This window comes from Anastrepha obliqua, chromosome 3, assembly GCF_027943255.1.
Source record: "Anastrepha obliqua isolate idAnaObli1 chromosome 3, idAnaObli1_1.0, whole genome shotgun sequence".
Taxonomy (NCBI): Eukaryota; Metazoa; Arthropoda; class Insecta; order Diptera; family Tephritidae; genus Anastrepha; species Anastrepha obliqua.
In genome coordinates, this window is record NC_072894.1 from 69,756,511 (window position 1) to 69,774,526 (window position 18,016).

General features: G+C 34.9%; 1 protein-coding gene across 2 annotated transcripts in view; it reads left to right on the forward strand.

The window, feature by feature from the left end:
* Positions 1-17,759, forward strand: part of LOC129242346 (protein sprouty) — a 59,477-nt gene extending 41,718 nt beyond the window's left edge. For both annotated transcript variants that reach the window (XM_054878938.1, XM_054878937.1), the window contains exon 2: positions 14,545-17,759. In XM_054878938.1, the coding sequence (XP_054734913.1) occupies positions 14,733-16,730 (1,998 nt within the window). In that variant the 5' untranslated portion in view covers positions 14,545-14,732 and the 3' untranslated portion in view covers positions 16,731-17,759. The remainder of the gene's footprint in view (positions 1-14,544) is intronic.
* Positions 17,760-18,016: the final 257 nt, after the last annotated feature.

An 18,016-nucleotide genomic window follows, 5' to 3' on the forward strand; every position in this document is an offset into this window, starting at 1 on the left:
TACACCCCTGGTCAGCTAAATGGAAACTCGATGTTTAGAGGTTGACCAGCTTAGAATTTTATTTTATTTTTTTAGTTATTATAAAAATATAGTTCATTCTAGAGCAAATGTCATATAAATTAAATTTTCAAACTTTCCACAAGATTTATAAAAACTCGGCCAAATTTCTTCAAAACCGCAAATTTTTTAAACACAATTTAATTAAAAACTGAAAGAATGTGGGTATGCAATGTATGAAGAGAATCTATACATTATTTTTATCTACAGCTTATATGAGCACACAGCACTGTACGGCATCCTCACTTGTCTTATTTTTCTCTCTTTTATTTACGTGTATGCTGCGTTCTTTGATATGTTGCAAGTGCAGCATCACACATAGACACTTAATAAATACAGGGTGGCTGATGAATTTTGCTACATTAAGAAACTCAAATAACTTTTTTTTAGTGTATGGAATTCATTTATTTTTTTTTTCAAGTTGAAGGTCATTAAATTTAATTAAATGTAGCTTAACTCGTTTTAAAAATAATTGAATTTAAATATGGGGGGCATTTCGCTCGTTGACACAAGTGCGGCATCTTATTAAAAAGTTGTTCATTGCTGCTTTGAGAGTTGCGACAGGAATAGCCGCAATTGTTGCCCGAATGGATTGTTTTAGTTCATCCAAATTTGTTGGCTTTATTTTATAAACTTCTTGTTTACATAAACCCCACAAGAAAAAGTCAGGTGCAGTAAGGTCAGACGACCTGGGGGGCCAACGAAATTCGGAGTTTCTTGAAATCAGTTTATTGTGAAATTTTCGTCGCAACTCTGTCATAACAGTCTGGGCTATGTGAGACGTTACCCCATCTTGTTGAAACCACACAGAGTTGAAAGGAATTCTCTTTCGGCGTAGTTCTGGATAGAAAAATTCAGCATTTTCAAATAACGGTCTCCAGTAACCGTAACGGTGTGACCATTTTCTTCAAAAAAATAAGGCCCGACAATACAGCGTGAAGAAACCGCACACCACACTGTCACGCGAAGAGGATGCAATTCCGTCTCGTGGAGTATCTGTGGGTTAGAAGTACTCCATATTCGACAATTTTGTTTGTTCACATTGCCGTTTAAATCGAAATGGGCCTCATCAGACATCAAAAGGCAGTTTAACATGTTTTGGTCTTCTTCCACCATTTGCAGGATCTTCTGGCAAAATTCCAAGCGAATCGGCAAGTCTGCTGCATTCAGTTTGTTAACCATTTGAATTTTGTAGGGAAATAAGTCTAAATCTTTGTGCATTATTGTTTGCAAAGACTGTCGGCTGACACCAAGTTGAGCAGATAAGCTTCTTGTTGAAACCCTTGGATTGCTTTGTATAGCTGCAGCTACAGCAGCGATCGTTTCCTCCGTCCGAACTGGTGGGTTTCGATGATAAGGCCTTCTTGCGACTGTTCCTTGCTCGTTATGGTCCATCTGCTCGGGGGATCGCCGCCAAACATCCGCCTGTACTCTCTCTGTACCAAAACTACGGACTCCAGTGCGTGATAGCGGCGGACTATCCAAATTCTTGTTTACGTGTCCCAGTTATCCATTTTAATAAATTTTAAAGATCAATCTGCAAATTAAAACAAATTGGAACAGATAACTTAAAAAGAAAAAAAGTTATTCAATTTTTTTGGTAGCGGCTTTCATCAGCCACCCTGTACTTCAAGAAATTATATTTGAGTGTGTGAGTAATGGAGTCAGCGACACTTACGCACAATTGACATCCGCTGATGGCAGCTGTCGACCGTGTTGTTGATAAAACTCACTTCTCGTTGTTATATTTTTCCAGCAGCAATTTCCCAGGTAGAATCTTCGAAACATCCGGAGTGTTTGTTCTTTGTTTGTTTAAAATGTAATAAGCACAACTTTAGGTGATGTACAGGAAACGGAAAATGTTTGCCAGAGTGTAAGGTGTTAAAAACCAAGTATGGAAAATATACTATAAATGAGTAATCTTATCATAAAAAGTAGAAAATTCATAAATGATAATTGTTGTAGGCTTTTAATGTATGTATGATTGTATGTAACAAAAAAGGGAACGAAATAGAGAAGGGAACGTGAGCACGCTAACTCGCGTTAAAATTAAAATATTACAAAGAAACTTGGTACTCATATTAATATTTATTTAAGGTAGTTTTGCGAGAGAATTCGGTTCATATGTCCATGCCCGTTTCCCATATTATGGCAATATTAAAAAAAAGATAAAAGTGAAATATCTATCATAAATGAAGCAAAATTATTGTCATTTAGTAAAAAAACCGAATTAACACGCCAACAAAATTTTGAGAAATGGGCGGTGCCACACCTACTTTTGGGTAACTGCATAACCACCATAACGACTTAAGAAAACTCGCCCGAACTTAGTACTCGTATTGCTCCCCACCTCATTACATACGACATAAATATGATTGTGATCGGATAAAAACCACGCCCACTTTCTATATGTTAAAATTAAATTTCGGTCCATCTCTCTGATGTTATAAGCTTTAACTCTATGTTTATCTGAGTTTGTTTGGCTTCAAAAGTTAATAGTTGGCTGAAAAGAAATTTTACTTGAATATGCATAGGGTTCGGTCAGAATTTAGCACTACTTTACTTGCTTTAGTGGAGAACGTTTGTAGATGTCAATTGCGAGTACTTCTAATCTTTTCTTTCATTCAAAAACAGTTTTTATAAACCGACATCAAAAACAAAAGCAAACACCAGGGCAAACAACACCGAGTAAATAATTACGACACATTAATAACGAGCGCAATCCGCATAACCTGGTTAACAACCTATGAATGTTTGTTAGTATGTACTCGTATAATATGCGCATACACATGTTTATATACCCGTGTGTATGTACGTATTATATATAAACCGTCTGCTAAATTCGCAAGAATTGGTTAGACTTTTGCTTGGTTGAGAAAGAAATAAATTGTTTCGTGTTTAAATCCGTAAATGCGCATACATATGTATACATAACATACAAACATATGCATTTGTCTCGTAGGCAATTACAGTAAATGTATTTTTTCTTTTAAAAGTCGCCTGCTGATTATATTTCCGTTCTCGTCTGATAATAGTAACGACAAACAAAAAAACTAAAATGCGAGCACATGAGTATTCCTTTTCAAGCCGATAAGCATTTACTCACACACACACACACACACGCATGCCTGCTGTGCTGTGCACTTTGAATTGAGCTGAGCTGTGGCTTTGGAAAAGTAAATAGGCTTATTAAATATTTAGTATATTGTATTTAGGTATGTCTGTACGAAAAATTGTACAATTGCAATCGGACACACATAAGAACATATAATACAATCATAAATATATGTATACATACATACATACATACTAAATATAAATTTTTTTACCGACTTATTTAAGATTTAATTATTTTTACTTTTAGTTTGAAATTTTTTGAGTATTGCATTTTAAAATTGCAAACACACACATACATAAATGTAAAATTGATTAACAAACAAATAAATGCCGAGTAGTGATCTTTGGCTCAATTGTTTATCAGTATTTTTTTCCACACTAGCATAGTTATTGTAATTCGTTACTAATATAATTATTTTTTTTTATAATGAACTTCTTGCTTCTAAAAATATTTTTATGGATGTTTTCGTTTCATTTTTCTACTCATTTCTGGTTTCAATCCGAAACTTAGAGAAGTCTTTCATAATTAGTTGTTGATTTATGCAGAAAAAGATTAGTGTACAAGTAGATATGTCTATAAACACTACATGTCTTAGCGTACGAGTTCGTATATTTGAATACAATTAAATATTCAATCTTTTACTTTGCTACTAAATAAGTTCATCTTATTATTATTGCAAAAAAAAATTATAAATTAATATCAAAATAGATCTTCTTTTCAATAGCGGTTAAAATTTATATTTTACCCGTTGCTGGCAGTCTGTGATTTGATAAGCTCATGGAAGGCTCGAGAAATATGATTAGGCACCACATTACGTTAAGCGGTACGCCTCTTGTCCTCACGATCCCAGTACGAGCGTAGTAAGTTATCAATGGTCGTTTTCCCCATTTATCCACTGAAAGGATAGTTACTAACTGAAGTGAAACTTGTTAGTTCAGAGACAAGGCAAAGGGCTAAAATCAAAATCGCGATTTTATTCAATTATTTTATCGGATTTTTTGCCATATTTATTCGCTCTGCTTTATTTCATATTACTTCTACTTATTTCACTTTAAGCTTAACTAAAAAATTTTAAATCATCAAACCATCAATTAATAACTTAATTTATCGAACTGAGGGTTTAATAAACTTTTGTGAGATTGAAAATGTGTTAATCGGCGTGACAAAACGTAGTTTTAAGTATTGAGGTTGAGGTCGGTTGGGGAAACGGCCACTCCAGCTAAATTCTGCTGATGTTTTCGCCAATTTTATTATAAAATTGGTTTGTTCATGTACACACATACACATATACTGATTATATCAAGCGAAAATATCAATAAAATATTTTAAAGTATGTGCCTTTTTGAGTATTTGGGCACCCTTAGGAGTATTTGCCAAACGTTTAAAGGGTGGACGCCACTGAAGCTTTTTATGATAAGACTGTTATTTGAAGATGTTGTTTTTAAAGGAATATATCCAATAAAAATAGATATTCACCGATCGCCTAATTTCATAATCATCATCTAATCGTGCAAACATCGAACGACGCCCGACTTGCTACGTAGGATGAATATTTTATAAATCTTTTAGAAAAACGTATCTTATTTTGAAGATATTGTTTTCGAAGGAACACCCATGCACTTTAAATCTAACACTCGTCCGCCGTCAGCTTTCCTGATAACTACTTCAGTACTGATGAGAAAAGCTGGACTTTCAGTGCACAAAATAAAAATAATATCAAAACAAACCTTTTTCTTTCAAAGTAAATTTATTGCGAACGCCGTAGCCGAATGGGTTGGAGCATGACTACCATTCGGGAGTGTGTTGGTTTGAATCTTCGCGCGTGGAACACCAAATTAAACAAAAGAAATGTTGTTTCTTACTTGTACACCTCCGAGTGTATTTCTACCATGATAAAGCTCCTCATAAAAAACACCATCTGCCATGCACAGGCGGCATAAACTGTAGGTCCTCCACAAACAGGTGTAGGAGCTCGGAAACCCAACAAAAGTGTGTAAGCGCCAATATATATACTATATGGTACATATGTATGGTATGCAATTATATACATTTACTGGCATGCCTTGAATAACCCGGAACCCATTAATTCAGAGATAACGCATCGCGACATTCAATGAACTGAACTTCAAAATTTGAGGCCTATAAAGATTAATTGCGAAATCAATTTCTATGTATTTTTAGCTGCATGTTTGCATTAAAGTTAAAAAATAAAACTTAAAAATGTGAGGAATAAAATTGTATGAACGTGAACATTTTTCAAATTAATTAGTTTTACTGGAATGTGAAGTGAAAATCTTTTGATCTAAGAATCAAAAAAAAAAAAAACAAAATCAATTTTTGCGCAATATACTTATACATACTCACTATTAAGACTATAATATTTTTCAAAGAATTAAATAAAACAACCATAGCGCCCATTGAGTTTTACATGTCTTCTTTTTTATCATGTCTATCTCTTTGTTTTCTTTTGCTAACAAATATTTTATCTAAATTTTTCATTTCTAAAATCAGCTAGCTTTCTCAAATTTATAATCTATATATTATTACAAAAATGAGCAAAAAAATAAATAAAATAAAAGAACAAACGTGAAATTTGCCCAAACTTGAATTTTGTCTTAACTAAAAGTTTTAACTAAAACATCTACAGATTTTGATATAACTAAATCCTTGACGCACACTTTGCTTTCACATTAGAGCTTCCAAACCCAATTGGCAATTTTGCAGGTAGTTCACACATTCAAAAATTATAATAGTCCCTAATGATATATATATCGGATGTTCTTTTACTCAAATGAGAACTATAGATATCGATAACTATAGTTTGACGGCGAGAATGGCAAACTGTGTTGACATTTCGGTTCAACAAAGGTTGGAAAGCCGTTTAACGTCAGGGCAACGCTTCCAAATTGTGGGAATTTACTTTGAAAAAAATAAATCTGTTTGAATCTCTATGAAGTTCATAGAGCGAAGTGTTAAAGAAGATGCCGAAAAGTTGATTCGCCGTCATTCTCAGCTTGGTGGCCTTTGACTATGTCGAAAATTTTACTGAAGAATCTTGGCTTATGTGCCCATAAGATATAGCACGTGCAAGAATTGAAGCCAAATGAACGTCGCTTTCGTCGCATATTTGCTGATTGGCCTCATTTGTAGTAGATTTATTATTCAGATTTATTGGAAAAAGTAGCAAAAAATTGGACTGATCGAATGAACCATGTAACTCGTGGCCGCGCCTGATTAAAAAAAACATTCTATGAAATTAGCTACCAGATTGTAATAAAAAAAGAACAGTTCCGACATTATTTCTGTCTTGAATTATGATTTCTAAGTTCTTGAGAGCTTAGGAACACCCGATACATGTTTCTGCAAATTTCATGGAAGTAGTTAAATTTACCATTACAGAATAATAAAATGAAAAACCATAACTTTTTCAAATACTACCCATAAAAAACCGATAGCACTTAATTGAAAAAAATGTGTTTCCACGAATTAAATCTTCATTCGACAAATGCTATCAATTAACTTAAAAAATATTATATTCTATGATACAAACTCATATACACATATATGCGGGTGTATTTACGAAAAAAGAATTCAAACGCAAACTTAACGCGTGCTGCCAATAAAACGCTCTGTTAAAGACATAATTAAATAAATTAGGCAGTGGTGCAATTAGAAATCGATAGATTACACTGTGTAACACAAAAAACTGATTAGTTGAGTTTATGATGGTGCTTTTCTAAGAGAAAATTTTTTTGACTTAAACACCTAAACATGCTCTTTAAACTAATATTATAATAAAATATAAATGCCTTTAATGAAGTACCAAACATAATATTAAAGATATATTTCATTCTGGAGTGCTTATTTGTTAAACAAAAGTTCTATAAACTTTAACAAAATATGGGCTTCCGCAAATAACAATACTTTTATATTACTCCCATTATCCAACGTGTATACTTTGTACTGATCATTTCGAGTCACTTTCAATTTGTCATACAGTATTTACAAAAACAAAACCAAAAATACAACTCAGATAAAGAAAACTCATCAAAGATCTGTTATGTGGCAACAAAACGAATATCATGTCATGCATCCAAAAACTTGATAGAAAATGAAAATGAATTGAAAACGTAGCCAACGCCCCCGAATTGACGTCATGTCCGGTATTGCGCGCGAGGCAGAGCAACGCAGCAGGCCATCAGCAGAATCGATTCAACCAATTGGCCTCTTAAACTCAATGGCTGTTATTCGCAAGAAAACAACATAGCAAAACAAATACATATGTATGTATGTATGCATTAAGTAACTAATGGATTCATAAATGAAACGAGTAGAGGCTCAACAGTCTGTTGGTAATCATTTGCCTTCGATTGCCAAGGAAAGTGACTATCTAACACTAATCATTTGAAGCATAAATTTGTATAAAGAAATTTACATTTGTATTTATTCATTTAGAGTAGAAATGAGTGAAGAGAATATTGGTCTTTGGATAGCTTTGCACGAGAGTTATGCCTGCGTGATGAAAGTTACTAGGTGCTTTTATTATTTAAGTCTTGTTTGACTATGAGTTGCGTCATTTTCATCAAAGCGTCATAGACTAGCCTATTGACTTCAGTATATTTAATTATATTTCATAATCTCCTTGATATATTCTACAAAGTGTCAAGTGTAAATCTTATGTGCATCGTACGCCGTCTGTAGTTTAACGGTCTATTCTGAAGTATTTTTTATGCTTTCTGAAGTATTAATGTATACTTACTATGGGAAAAAATGTAGACCGTGTTTCGAAAGTTTATAATTTCTTTATAACATATCAATATTAACCTTCTACTGTAATCTATCTACTTAGGTATGTTAACCATCTCTGTAAGGCATTGTTGCTAACATTATGTGGAACTTGACTACATTTTCTGGTTTTACTAACGAAATAAACGAAGACATTCGGCATTTGGTTAAATAGCCATAAATCAAATCATTGTTCCTGTTATACTTTTGTATCGGAGTCGGTGATTACAGATATCTAGTGATTGAAAGAGTGGTAATGTTGTGTCATAAATCTAATTATATATTGTATAAATCATGTAATTATTTTATACTATGAGGCTTTGTAATATTTTAGTTTTGTTTGATTTTTGTGGTTAAGTGGACTTCCTCAAATAACGTTTTTATGAGATTTTTGTTATTAAAAGCTTAAAGACGGATTTTATTCAAACTTTGTATGTATATACCATCTGTATATACCATAATTTACCATAGTAAAATTTCTTTGCTGCATATGGAAAACCTATAGTTTTATTCCGCTTCAGAACAGCAGCTGGTTTTGCAAGAATATCTCTAGAAAAATATGTTCTGGGTTAAACACAAAACTTTTTAATGTTTTTATTTTTTAATGATGGCAAATACCTAAAAGCTTAGTATATCTATGAGACAAATATCCAAAATATTACATAAAGCATTTTTTCTAATTTACACAGCTCCTTTTCCATTCATTTCGATATATAAAGAAGATACAGAAGGTATTTCTCATTAAAGATTGTACCAAAAGTGAAAAAATAGGAAATCAAATTTTTAAAATGCCAAAAAATTAAAACTTAATCATTAAAATAGATTTCCAAAGTGATACCTACAAATATCGGGTGTTTTTTTAGCTGCGTGAAAGCTATCGATATCGACAGCTGAGAATGGCAAACTGTGTTGACATTTCTGTTCAGTAAGGTTTGGCAAGTCATTATGAACTGTTTAACGCCAGCACAACAATTCCAAAATGTGGAACTTTACTTTGAAAAATAAAAAATTGTTTGCGACGTTCATAGCGCACGGGCGACATCATCGGTCTTAATTTATTTCGAAATGAGGAAGGAGCTGCCGTTACGGTGAATTGCGAGCGCTATCGAGCCATGCTTACTAAATTTTTATTTCCAAAAAGTAATCAGCTAAATATCGATGACATTTGATTCCAATAAGACAGCGCAACTTGCCATTGACGCCATGTGGCCAGATTTAATGGGAAAAAGTCGTGGAAAATTGGATTGATCGAATGAAAGATTCATTCCAACAATATTTTTTTGGTATTTTTGTATTATCCTTTAAAGTTCTCAAGCTCTTAAAAACACCCGAAATAACAAACAAGCCTTCTTAGGCAATTAAAGTATTAACAGTTAATAAAAATACCCTATTAAACATTTAAATTAATAATTTTTATGTAGGCACCCTCAGTTGCATCGCAAAAGGGGATTTCTTCAAGAATTTTTTTTCATGAAACATTAAACATTTTTATAGAAGCTATTTAGTATCTAAATGAAAAATATTTTTACTGCAATTTTTTTTGCAATTTTTTTACTGAAATTTATATCCAGTAATCGTTAAAAAAAATGTTACCTCATTTTTTCAGTAATCTGTTAAAGTTTACTGGTTTATCCAAATTCATTTCAGTATTAGTAAAATTTTATTCATTTTTATTTATTTTTAATGCTCTAAATATATAATGAAGTGTGCCCATCTACGCCGGATATCATATTAAAAAAATAAATACCATATGCCATACCTGATTATAATAAAAAAAAATTATTCCAACGATATTTCTGTTTTTTTTTTAACAATTTAAGTTCTCAAGCTCTTACAAAACACCCGATCGAACAATAGAACTCGTTTAGTTACCTCGCCTCTTCAATGAATTGCCTCGAAATGGCAAAATAGCGCATTCAAGCCAGTGCTTCGATGTTTTTATTATCAATAAATGTACGTTAATTTTTATATAAATTTTTATAATTAAAAAGAACTAATGCAATTATTAAAATACCTTCAATTGTTCCGGATTAAATATACTCTCTCGTCGTTTTTAAATAAATAAATATGTGTTTGTATGTATGTTTAATGCAAGAGCAAACGGAAACAGTAAAATCATGTTGTGGGAAAAGTCAACAACGACAACGTGCGCTTGATTAAATGAAAAATATATTATGTAAATGCTCTTGCCAAATTTCATTCGGTATTTATGTGCATATATACAAGTATGTGCTGATGTATGTTTATCCTCTTCCTCAACGTAGCAGTTTATATTTTTAAACATTTCGTGTAATTGTTGCTATTTTTCAGTTCTTTTTTAATTTCAAATTATCTTTTTTTGACTTGTTATTTTTGGATATTTTGATGCTTATGAGCGTTTACACTTGCGCATGTGTTTGTGCGTGTGTGGACATGTGCATGTGCTTTAGTATATGGCATGTTATGTGCGCGCTCTTAAATAATTTCATTAATAAGAAATTTCGTGTAGCACATTAACAACAACCGTAGACGTAAATGCAAAAATATATACATATATATATATGTATGTATGTATAATTGGCGCGTACACCCTTTCGGGGTGTTTGGCCGAGCTTATTTGTGGTGTGCGTCTTGATGTTGTTCCACAAATGGAGGGACCTACAGTTTTAAGGCGACTTCGAATGGCACATAATTTTTATGTGGAGTTTTTTCTTGGTAGAAATACTGGGAGCTTTGCCATTGCCTGCCGAGGGTCGACCCCTATTAGAAAGAACTTTTTCTTCATTTTCGTGTTTCACCGAGATTCGAACCTACGTTCTTCCTGAATTCCGAATGGTAGTAACACACCAACCCATTCGGCTACGGCAGCCATTCATTCAAAAAATCATTTGTGAGCTTTTACTCAAAGTTTGATATTTCATTTTTTTTTTCTTTAATGTACCGGATTAGGCGCGTCGAAAATGTGTCAGAGAAAAAATAAAAAGTTTACTAAAAAGAACTAAATTTTTTTGTTGTATTTAAATTTTTCTTAATTATGTATTTATTTCCTTTTTTTGGATTGTTATTCTATGCCTTTGCCAGCCAAACGTCAAATATTCCATTCATTATTTCGACAGACAATATGTTAAATCGACAATTAAAAAAGCGAAAAACAAATAAATGAAAGAATTACGAATTATGCAACAAAAACATAAACACGCTCAGCATTCGCCGCATTTATTCATATACATATGTAGGTACATATACCTTCTGCTCAAATATGAACGAGACGGTATCAATAAAACGGTCCGCGGATGACATATGGCAAAAATAAATTTTTAGTTTTTTTGGTAGGACTGTTATAAGCTTACATGGCAAATTTCAGCGTGACATGTCACATAGTTTGTTTTCTGTGCTACTGTAAACAAGTCAAACTCGAGTGTGTTTGTCCAGCCAGATCGGTAAATTTCGTTTGAATCGAGGAAGTCAAATTATTTTCAAAAACGTCCTTTTCCATCGCGACAACGCATCAGCAAAATTAATGGAAATAGGACTCCAATTCGTTTCATATCCCCACTGTTCTCCAGATTTGGCTCCCTCGGATCCTTCGGACTACTATTTGTTCTATAATTTGAAGAAATTACCGGCGGTAAAAATTTTTTTTCAAACGAGGAGGTGATTGCAGAAACAATCTAGAACAACGTTGGACAGGGTGTATAAGCCTAAAAGGAGACTATATCGAAATATAAAAAAGGTTTACCCCAAACAATTGACTAGTTTTTATTATCGCGCAAACTTTTCAAACGACCCTCGTATGTATATATGTAGCCACAAAAGAACCAAACCATTAATTTACCAATACTCGACAGTCACTTCAATGTTCAATGCGTGTTACTTAAGGATGTATGCCCACATATTGGTAAAGGTGTGTCTGGTCAATACAAACAAAAAAAACTTGGAAAGAAATTTTAATACTTTAAAGTCAGGATCATATAATATATTTATTAATACGTCGATTTTTCATACATACATATACAAGTGCAACAGAAAGAGGTTCCAAACTTTGGGAAGCCACTGAAGGCGCCAATTACCAGGTAGATTGTTTGTTTAGCTCTCGATTAGTTCTTGCATTATTTCACAAAACCTAAACACTATAAAACAATACATTTTTGTGGTTGGGTAAACAAAGAATTTCTTGTGGAGTGTTTTTTTAATATCCAACCTCTACTCAATTGGCTCTAGAAAATAATTTGATTGAATTTCAAATGAAAAATTTGAAAACATTTTGTTTACTCATTCCCCTTGAATACCAAAAACGCGCTTTCATACGGTTATATGTGTATGTGTATATGAATATATGTATATCTCTATAAGCCCTGTAAGAAAATCGGGTGATCTTGAACTGTTGCCTTTTCCACTCACTTTTTCAACACTTCACTTTTCGAGCTTTTTACACAGGAACAAGGACAACGTTTGCGTTATGAAACCCTTACTCTCAATTAAACTTAATAAACTTCAAAAGACATATTTTTAATTTCGTACATTTTTACGATGAAGCTACGCACTGGAATTAAATGTGAGCTTCTACTAATTTATTCGCACGCATTTGCAACACAGCGCCTGTACATATTGACACTCACTTACAAATTTAAAGTTTCAATTTCGCAATAAGTTATCAGCTTTTTGGTTTATATAAGAAATTTGTTTAGCACTTTTGGAACATGAACTTCATACAGATAACAGAACTCAATAAAACACTACGGTTCAACACAGTTTAGATATAAAAAATAGAAAATCCTTTGCAAGCGAGAATTGCTTAAAAATTGGGCAATTAAAAAAGTAGCAAAAAAGGGGCGAATTTATGTTTAGCGCCCTTACTTTCACGAGATCATCTTCTCCCAATAGGGTATTTTCAAGACCATATGTACATCATATGTATGTATATGTGTGTAAACAACTAGTAAAATATTTTAAATATTTCGGAAATCGCTAAGTATTTATAATAATTTTTTGTTTATTTAGTAAGGAAAAATGTTGAATTATTTTTGGTTTAGCGCAAAATTATGCATTGTTTCAGCTGTGAAAATAGATGAGTACAAATGTAAAGTACATACAAAAGTACGAGTATGTATATGTCTTCCTATATGGGTACGTTCGTAGAAATATAAAAATTTATTATGCTTAGATTTTCTTAATAAATTCAACTGTAATATACAACAACAAAGCTTGCAAAAGATATCATCCATTTCTATCATATCGTCAAGCAAAGAGTATTGAAGATATACATAACTTCCAATTTGAGGCTTCTCAGCTACTGCAACGCGTTTCAAACAGATATGTAATTACAAATAATATAATCAAATCTCTCTTAACTACTTGTCCACATGTAACACATTATAGAGAACTTCTGGGCTGACAAGTTCAGTTCGGTTCGATCCTAAACTTTTTGATAAAAATATTTGTTATGATCTGTATTATGGTATACTTATTGAACTATTTCTCTTCATCTTCCTTGTTGGTAAATGGTAAGCGCGTAAGTGATTTTGGCCGGGTTCCTCCACTGTAATATAGATATAACGAAAGTACTTTGTCGGCGAAGTCGCTCGTCCACCACAAACCCGACATCGTATTTGAATTGATATATAGGGGTTTTCAATAGGTGCACTTCAACTTTTTTCCGATAGGGAGGGTGAACGACGCAATATTTTTTATTTTTCGCTTGTCATTTGTAAACTTCATTAGTATACATTTCATTATGGAACGCTACACACTTGAGCAACGATTGCAAATCGTGCAATTTTTTTATGAAAATAATCGTTCTGTTGCTGCTACTTTAAGAGCATTACGGCCATTTTACGGTCCATTTAACAAACCGGCGACGATTTGTGAGCACAGAGCCAATATTGAACGCGAAATTGCTGGAATTTCGGCCGATTTATGCAAAAGAGTGGTCGAAAATTGGGTTCAACGATTGGACTTCGTAAAACGTGCACGCGGTGGTCATGCAAAAGAAATCGAATTTCATACTTAAATGTATATGTTCAAACTCGATAATAAAAAAAAATTAGTTAAAAAAGTCAAACCGTGTGTGTTTTATTCAAAAAAGTTCAAAAGTTGAAGCGCTCTTACTGAAAACCACTATATTTAGCAACTATAATAGACGCCTCGTCCATCGCATCTTTTGGGTGGTGGTAATGTCAGCCTTTACATCCGAGGAGAGGCACCTTGGTCATCATCAAAAGGGGGCTTCACCCGAGGCTTTGTTTAATTAGAAAACTCATTTGCATGACGAATACTAAACTCAGCGCACAAAGCCACTCTGTGGAATTTAAATTTCAAGTACTTTTTTGAGAGCGGTCGGCTTGCGTAATACAAACGTCCGCTTGCAGCCCCGTCCTCTTTTGAAGAGACTCTGCATATTTTAAATGTACACAATATATATGAGTATATCCTTATTATGAAATTAAAGTTGCCATGAAATTTCAAATCTCTATATAAAAAAATTCCGCTGCATAAGTATACATATATATTCAATATATATGTATATTGTTATCAAATCCCTTCAATTACAAATGTCATAATTTCTCTCTTTCTAATTCTTCCTCTCTCTCTCTCTCTCATTTTAGAAAGTTAATCGCTTCACATTCAACGCAGCGCTAATTGACTACCTTTATTTCGAATCGCAACCTGTCAATTTGGCTTCATCATTTGCTAGATTCCTTGAACAACAGAGCAAAATAATGAGGGAAACTGATGGTCCACGGCTAAGGTACCGAGGGCACTGAGGTTTCTTCAACACAAGTTTGAAAACTACATGGATCGTAGAAATGGCGGCGACATTTTGGCGCCACCACGGCCCCCAAAGCACTTACCACGTGTACATCGTCCTAGAGCACCCGAGCCAGAGACTATGTTAAACGAAATACAAATGCAACAGGAGTGGCAGCAGCAACAGCAGCGGGAACAAGAGCAGCAGCAAATGACGACGACGGCAGTGACATCGGCAACAACGACGAGCACCGCAACACCGCAACGTACAAATAGTAATAACCAGCAGTTGCAGCATAATTTCAATAGCAACAATTTTCCAAGTCAATATAGTATTACGGGCGTAGACCGGGGTGTTACTACGAGTGGTCAAAATGATAATATTGCTATCGCTAATACACTGATGCAACCAGAATACGAAGATTACGAAATCCATCATTTGACGATACTGCCACAACGGCCAACCACCCTAAATCTAAGCCGCAATAACAGTCACGTAAGCAACACATCTTCTTCGACGTCGTCGTCCTCCATAATCGCAGCAAATACATTTACACGGCGAAGGCAATTACCGCCCACGCCAGGTGCTGCAGCACGACTACTTGTTAACAGCAATACAATCAGCAGCAACGCTCGAAGTCAGTCGAGCAATAACAGTGGCCTAAGTGGTGGCATCACTGGTTTACTCAGTCATTTCCATAGCACCGAACCAGCTGTTGCTGCATCAGTCACGCTGGCTCAACCGCGACCCGAGTCCCAGAGGCTCACCAATGAGTATGTGGATACTCCGTTCCGAAATGCTGTAGGCAATACGGTCATACCGAATCAGTTGCAGCTGCAACACGCTTCCCGTTCACAACATCCAGCGGGACAGCACGATGGCGGCCAAACGACAACGCATCATCTACTACTGTTGCCCCAGCGTGAATTCCGTCTGCAACAACATCAGCATCAGCAACAGCAGCACCAACATCAGCTACATTCGAACCGCTTGGCGGGAACAGTGGGTTCGGCGATCGTCACGACGGGTATCGATGGCACAGACGGCTTCTTACATTCGAATCATAATCACAAAACGCCCACGTCCACTGCAACAATGACAACAACCTGCCCGCATACCGGCAAGGTGATTCCAGTCGCGCAGAATGGAAATAATAGCGGCGGTTTAGGCAGCTTCACAAGCTCCCTAAATACGGAACAGCCATTTACGCCGGCAATAACAAAACAACCCGCCTCAACGACAACCAACCAAACATCGCACGTCGACAGCAGCAATTGCAAATTTGCTAAAGATTTACCCGCATTCGATGACTTGCTAACCATGCACAATATAGCGACAGGCATCTCTACGCCACAAGGCATGATATCCGCTGTACACGGTGCCAGTCCGCTTGGTACACCCATTATCATTGGTGGCGACACATCTTCCCTAAATCAGATCACCTGCCCACGATGCGGTCATTGTCGTTGCGAACAGTGCCAAAGTCCACCACACCTGCCGCAAACGTGGCTCTGCAACAAGACCTGCCTATGCAGCGCCGAATCAGTCATCGATTATGTGTCGTGTTTATGTTGCGCCAAGGCATTATTTTATCATTGCGCTCGCGACAATGACATGGACTGCGATGACGGCTCCGGTACACCATGCGTCGACAATCCCTGCTCATGTGGGCCCTATAAACGTACACAACGCTGGGGTTGGCTGGGCGCACTATCGCTTGTATTACCCTGCCTTTGGTTATATTGGCCTATGCGCGGTTGCGTATCCTTCTGCGAAAAATGCTACGGACGAATTGTAGGTCGAGGTTGCCGTTGCCAACAAACAGATTCACCAACCAACATCATACCAATCTCGCAATTGGGTCTAACTGGAAATGGCAACAGTGGAACGGCAAGCATTTTAAGCAGCAACAACGCTGGCACAGATATGATAAAATCGGCTGAAACACACCATCATCATAATCATCATCACCATCACCATCATATGCGAAAAGGCGATCTGACGCCCAAGAAACGACTGCTCGATTCGAATGGCGAGTACTAAAAGAAAATAGAGTAATAAATGAAAATAGAACATATGAATGTTAAGGAACATGCCATTTAACTAGCGTACTCCCGACTACAAGTTGGATCGGGTTAGAAAAAGAACAATAGGAACCACTGCAGGCGGTGGGTTGTGGCGCGTGCTAGGACTTAGAAAACGGGTAGGGAAGTATGAGAGTTATCTTTGGGCGGAGCGGTAGAAGTCCTAGTTCAGCTGAGTGCAAATCACGTGATTTCAGTGCTTATTGCAAAACACATTCAGCTTATTAACGGCGCTATCGAGCAACAGTATTTTAATGTACAATGACTTGCATTTAGAATACAAAACTGGCTTCCAATCCTTCACCCTCACTCTGACTCTCTCTCTCTCTCTCTCTAACTCTCTTTCATTCTCGATGCGCCTTCTGTTTGAGTGCACCCTTCAAATCAGCAATGTTAGAAGTTTTTTGTAAATAACTAAAAGAGAAAGCAATGCCGCAACAAACGTAAGACAACTTTTTTTCAACAGATAACTGTTTGTAAATAATTATTTCTTAAAATAATAATGAACAAGCAATTGAAGCGCGTTTGGGCAATGAACAGTTGAAGACAGAGAGCAAATGAAAAGCGCGGTCTGTTGCAGACTTCAACACTCGCATGTGTTTATGTATATATACGTATGATTGAGATACATATATTTAGTTGCCATTTTGTTCGTATTTTAATACAAAATGTACAAATAAATTCTAACCGCTGGATAGGGATTGAAAGACGACTGACTCTATGCTACAAAGCACCAAGCCCACCACCGCGGCAGTTGCGTAGTGAATATGGGCGAAAGAATAGAGAATGAAAAAAGAGGATACTAAAATTTTAACTGCAAAAATTTTTATAAACACAAAAACGCAGAACGAATGAAACTAAAATAGAAAAAAAGATAAAATTAAATTAAAATTACAATGTTGGTAAGAGCAAAGTAAAAGGAGAAGAGAAATTCATTATTAAACTACATACATATACATATATTTTAGATTAAAAATTTTAATAACCAAAGACTGCAAACAGATAATTATTATTTAATAGAAGTGTTATTTAACAAAAAAAAAGAAAAGAAATTAAAAAGCGTAATGCCTTCTAATTTTAATTGTTTAATATTTCATTGCTAATGTTTATTTACTTTTCATAAAATTTTTTTCTTTACGAAACAAAGTTTGAATTAATTTGATTTAACAGTGAAAATTAATTACTGTTATCCCGTCACATTTAATTTTTGACAGTTCGAAATATTCAAAACGACAAAATTTATTA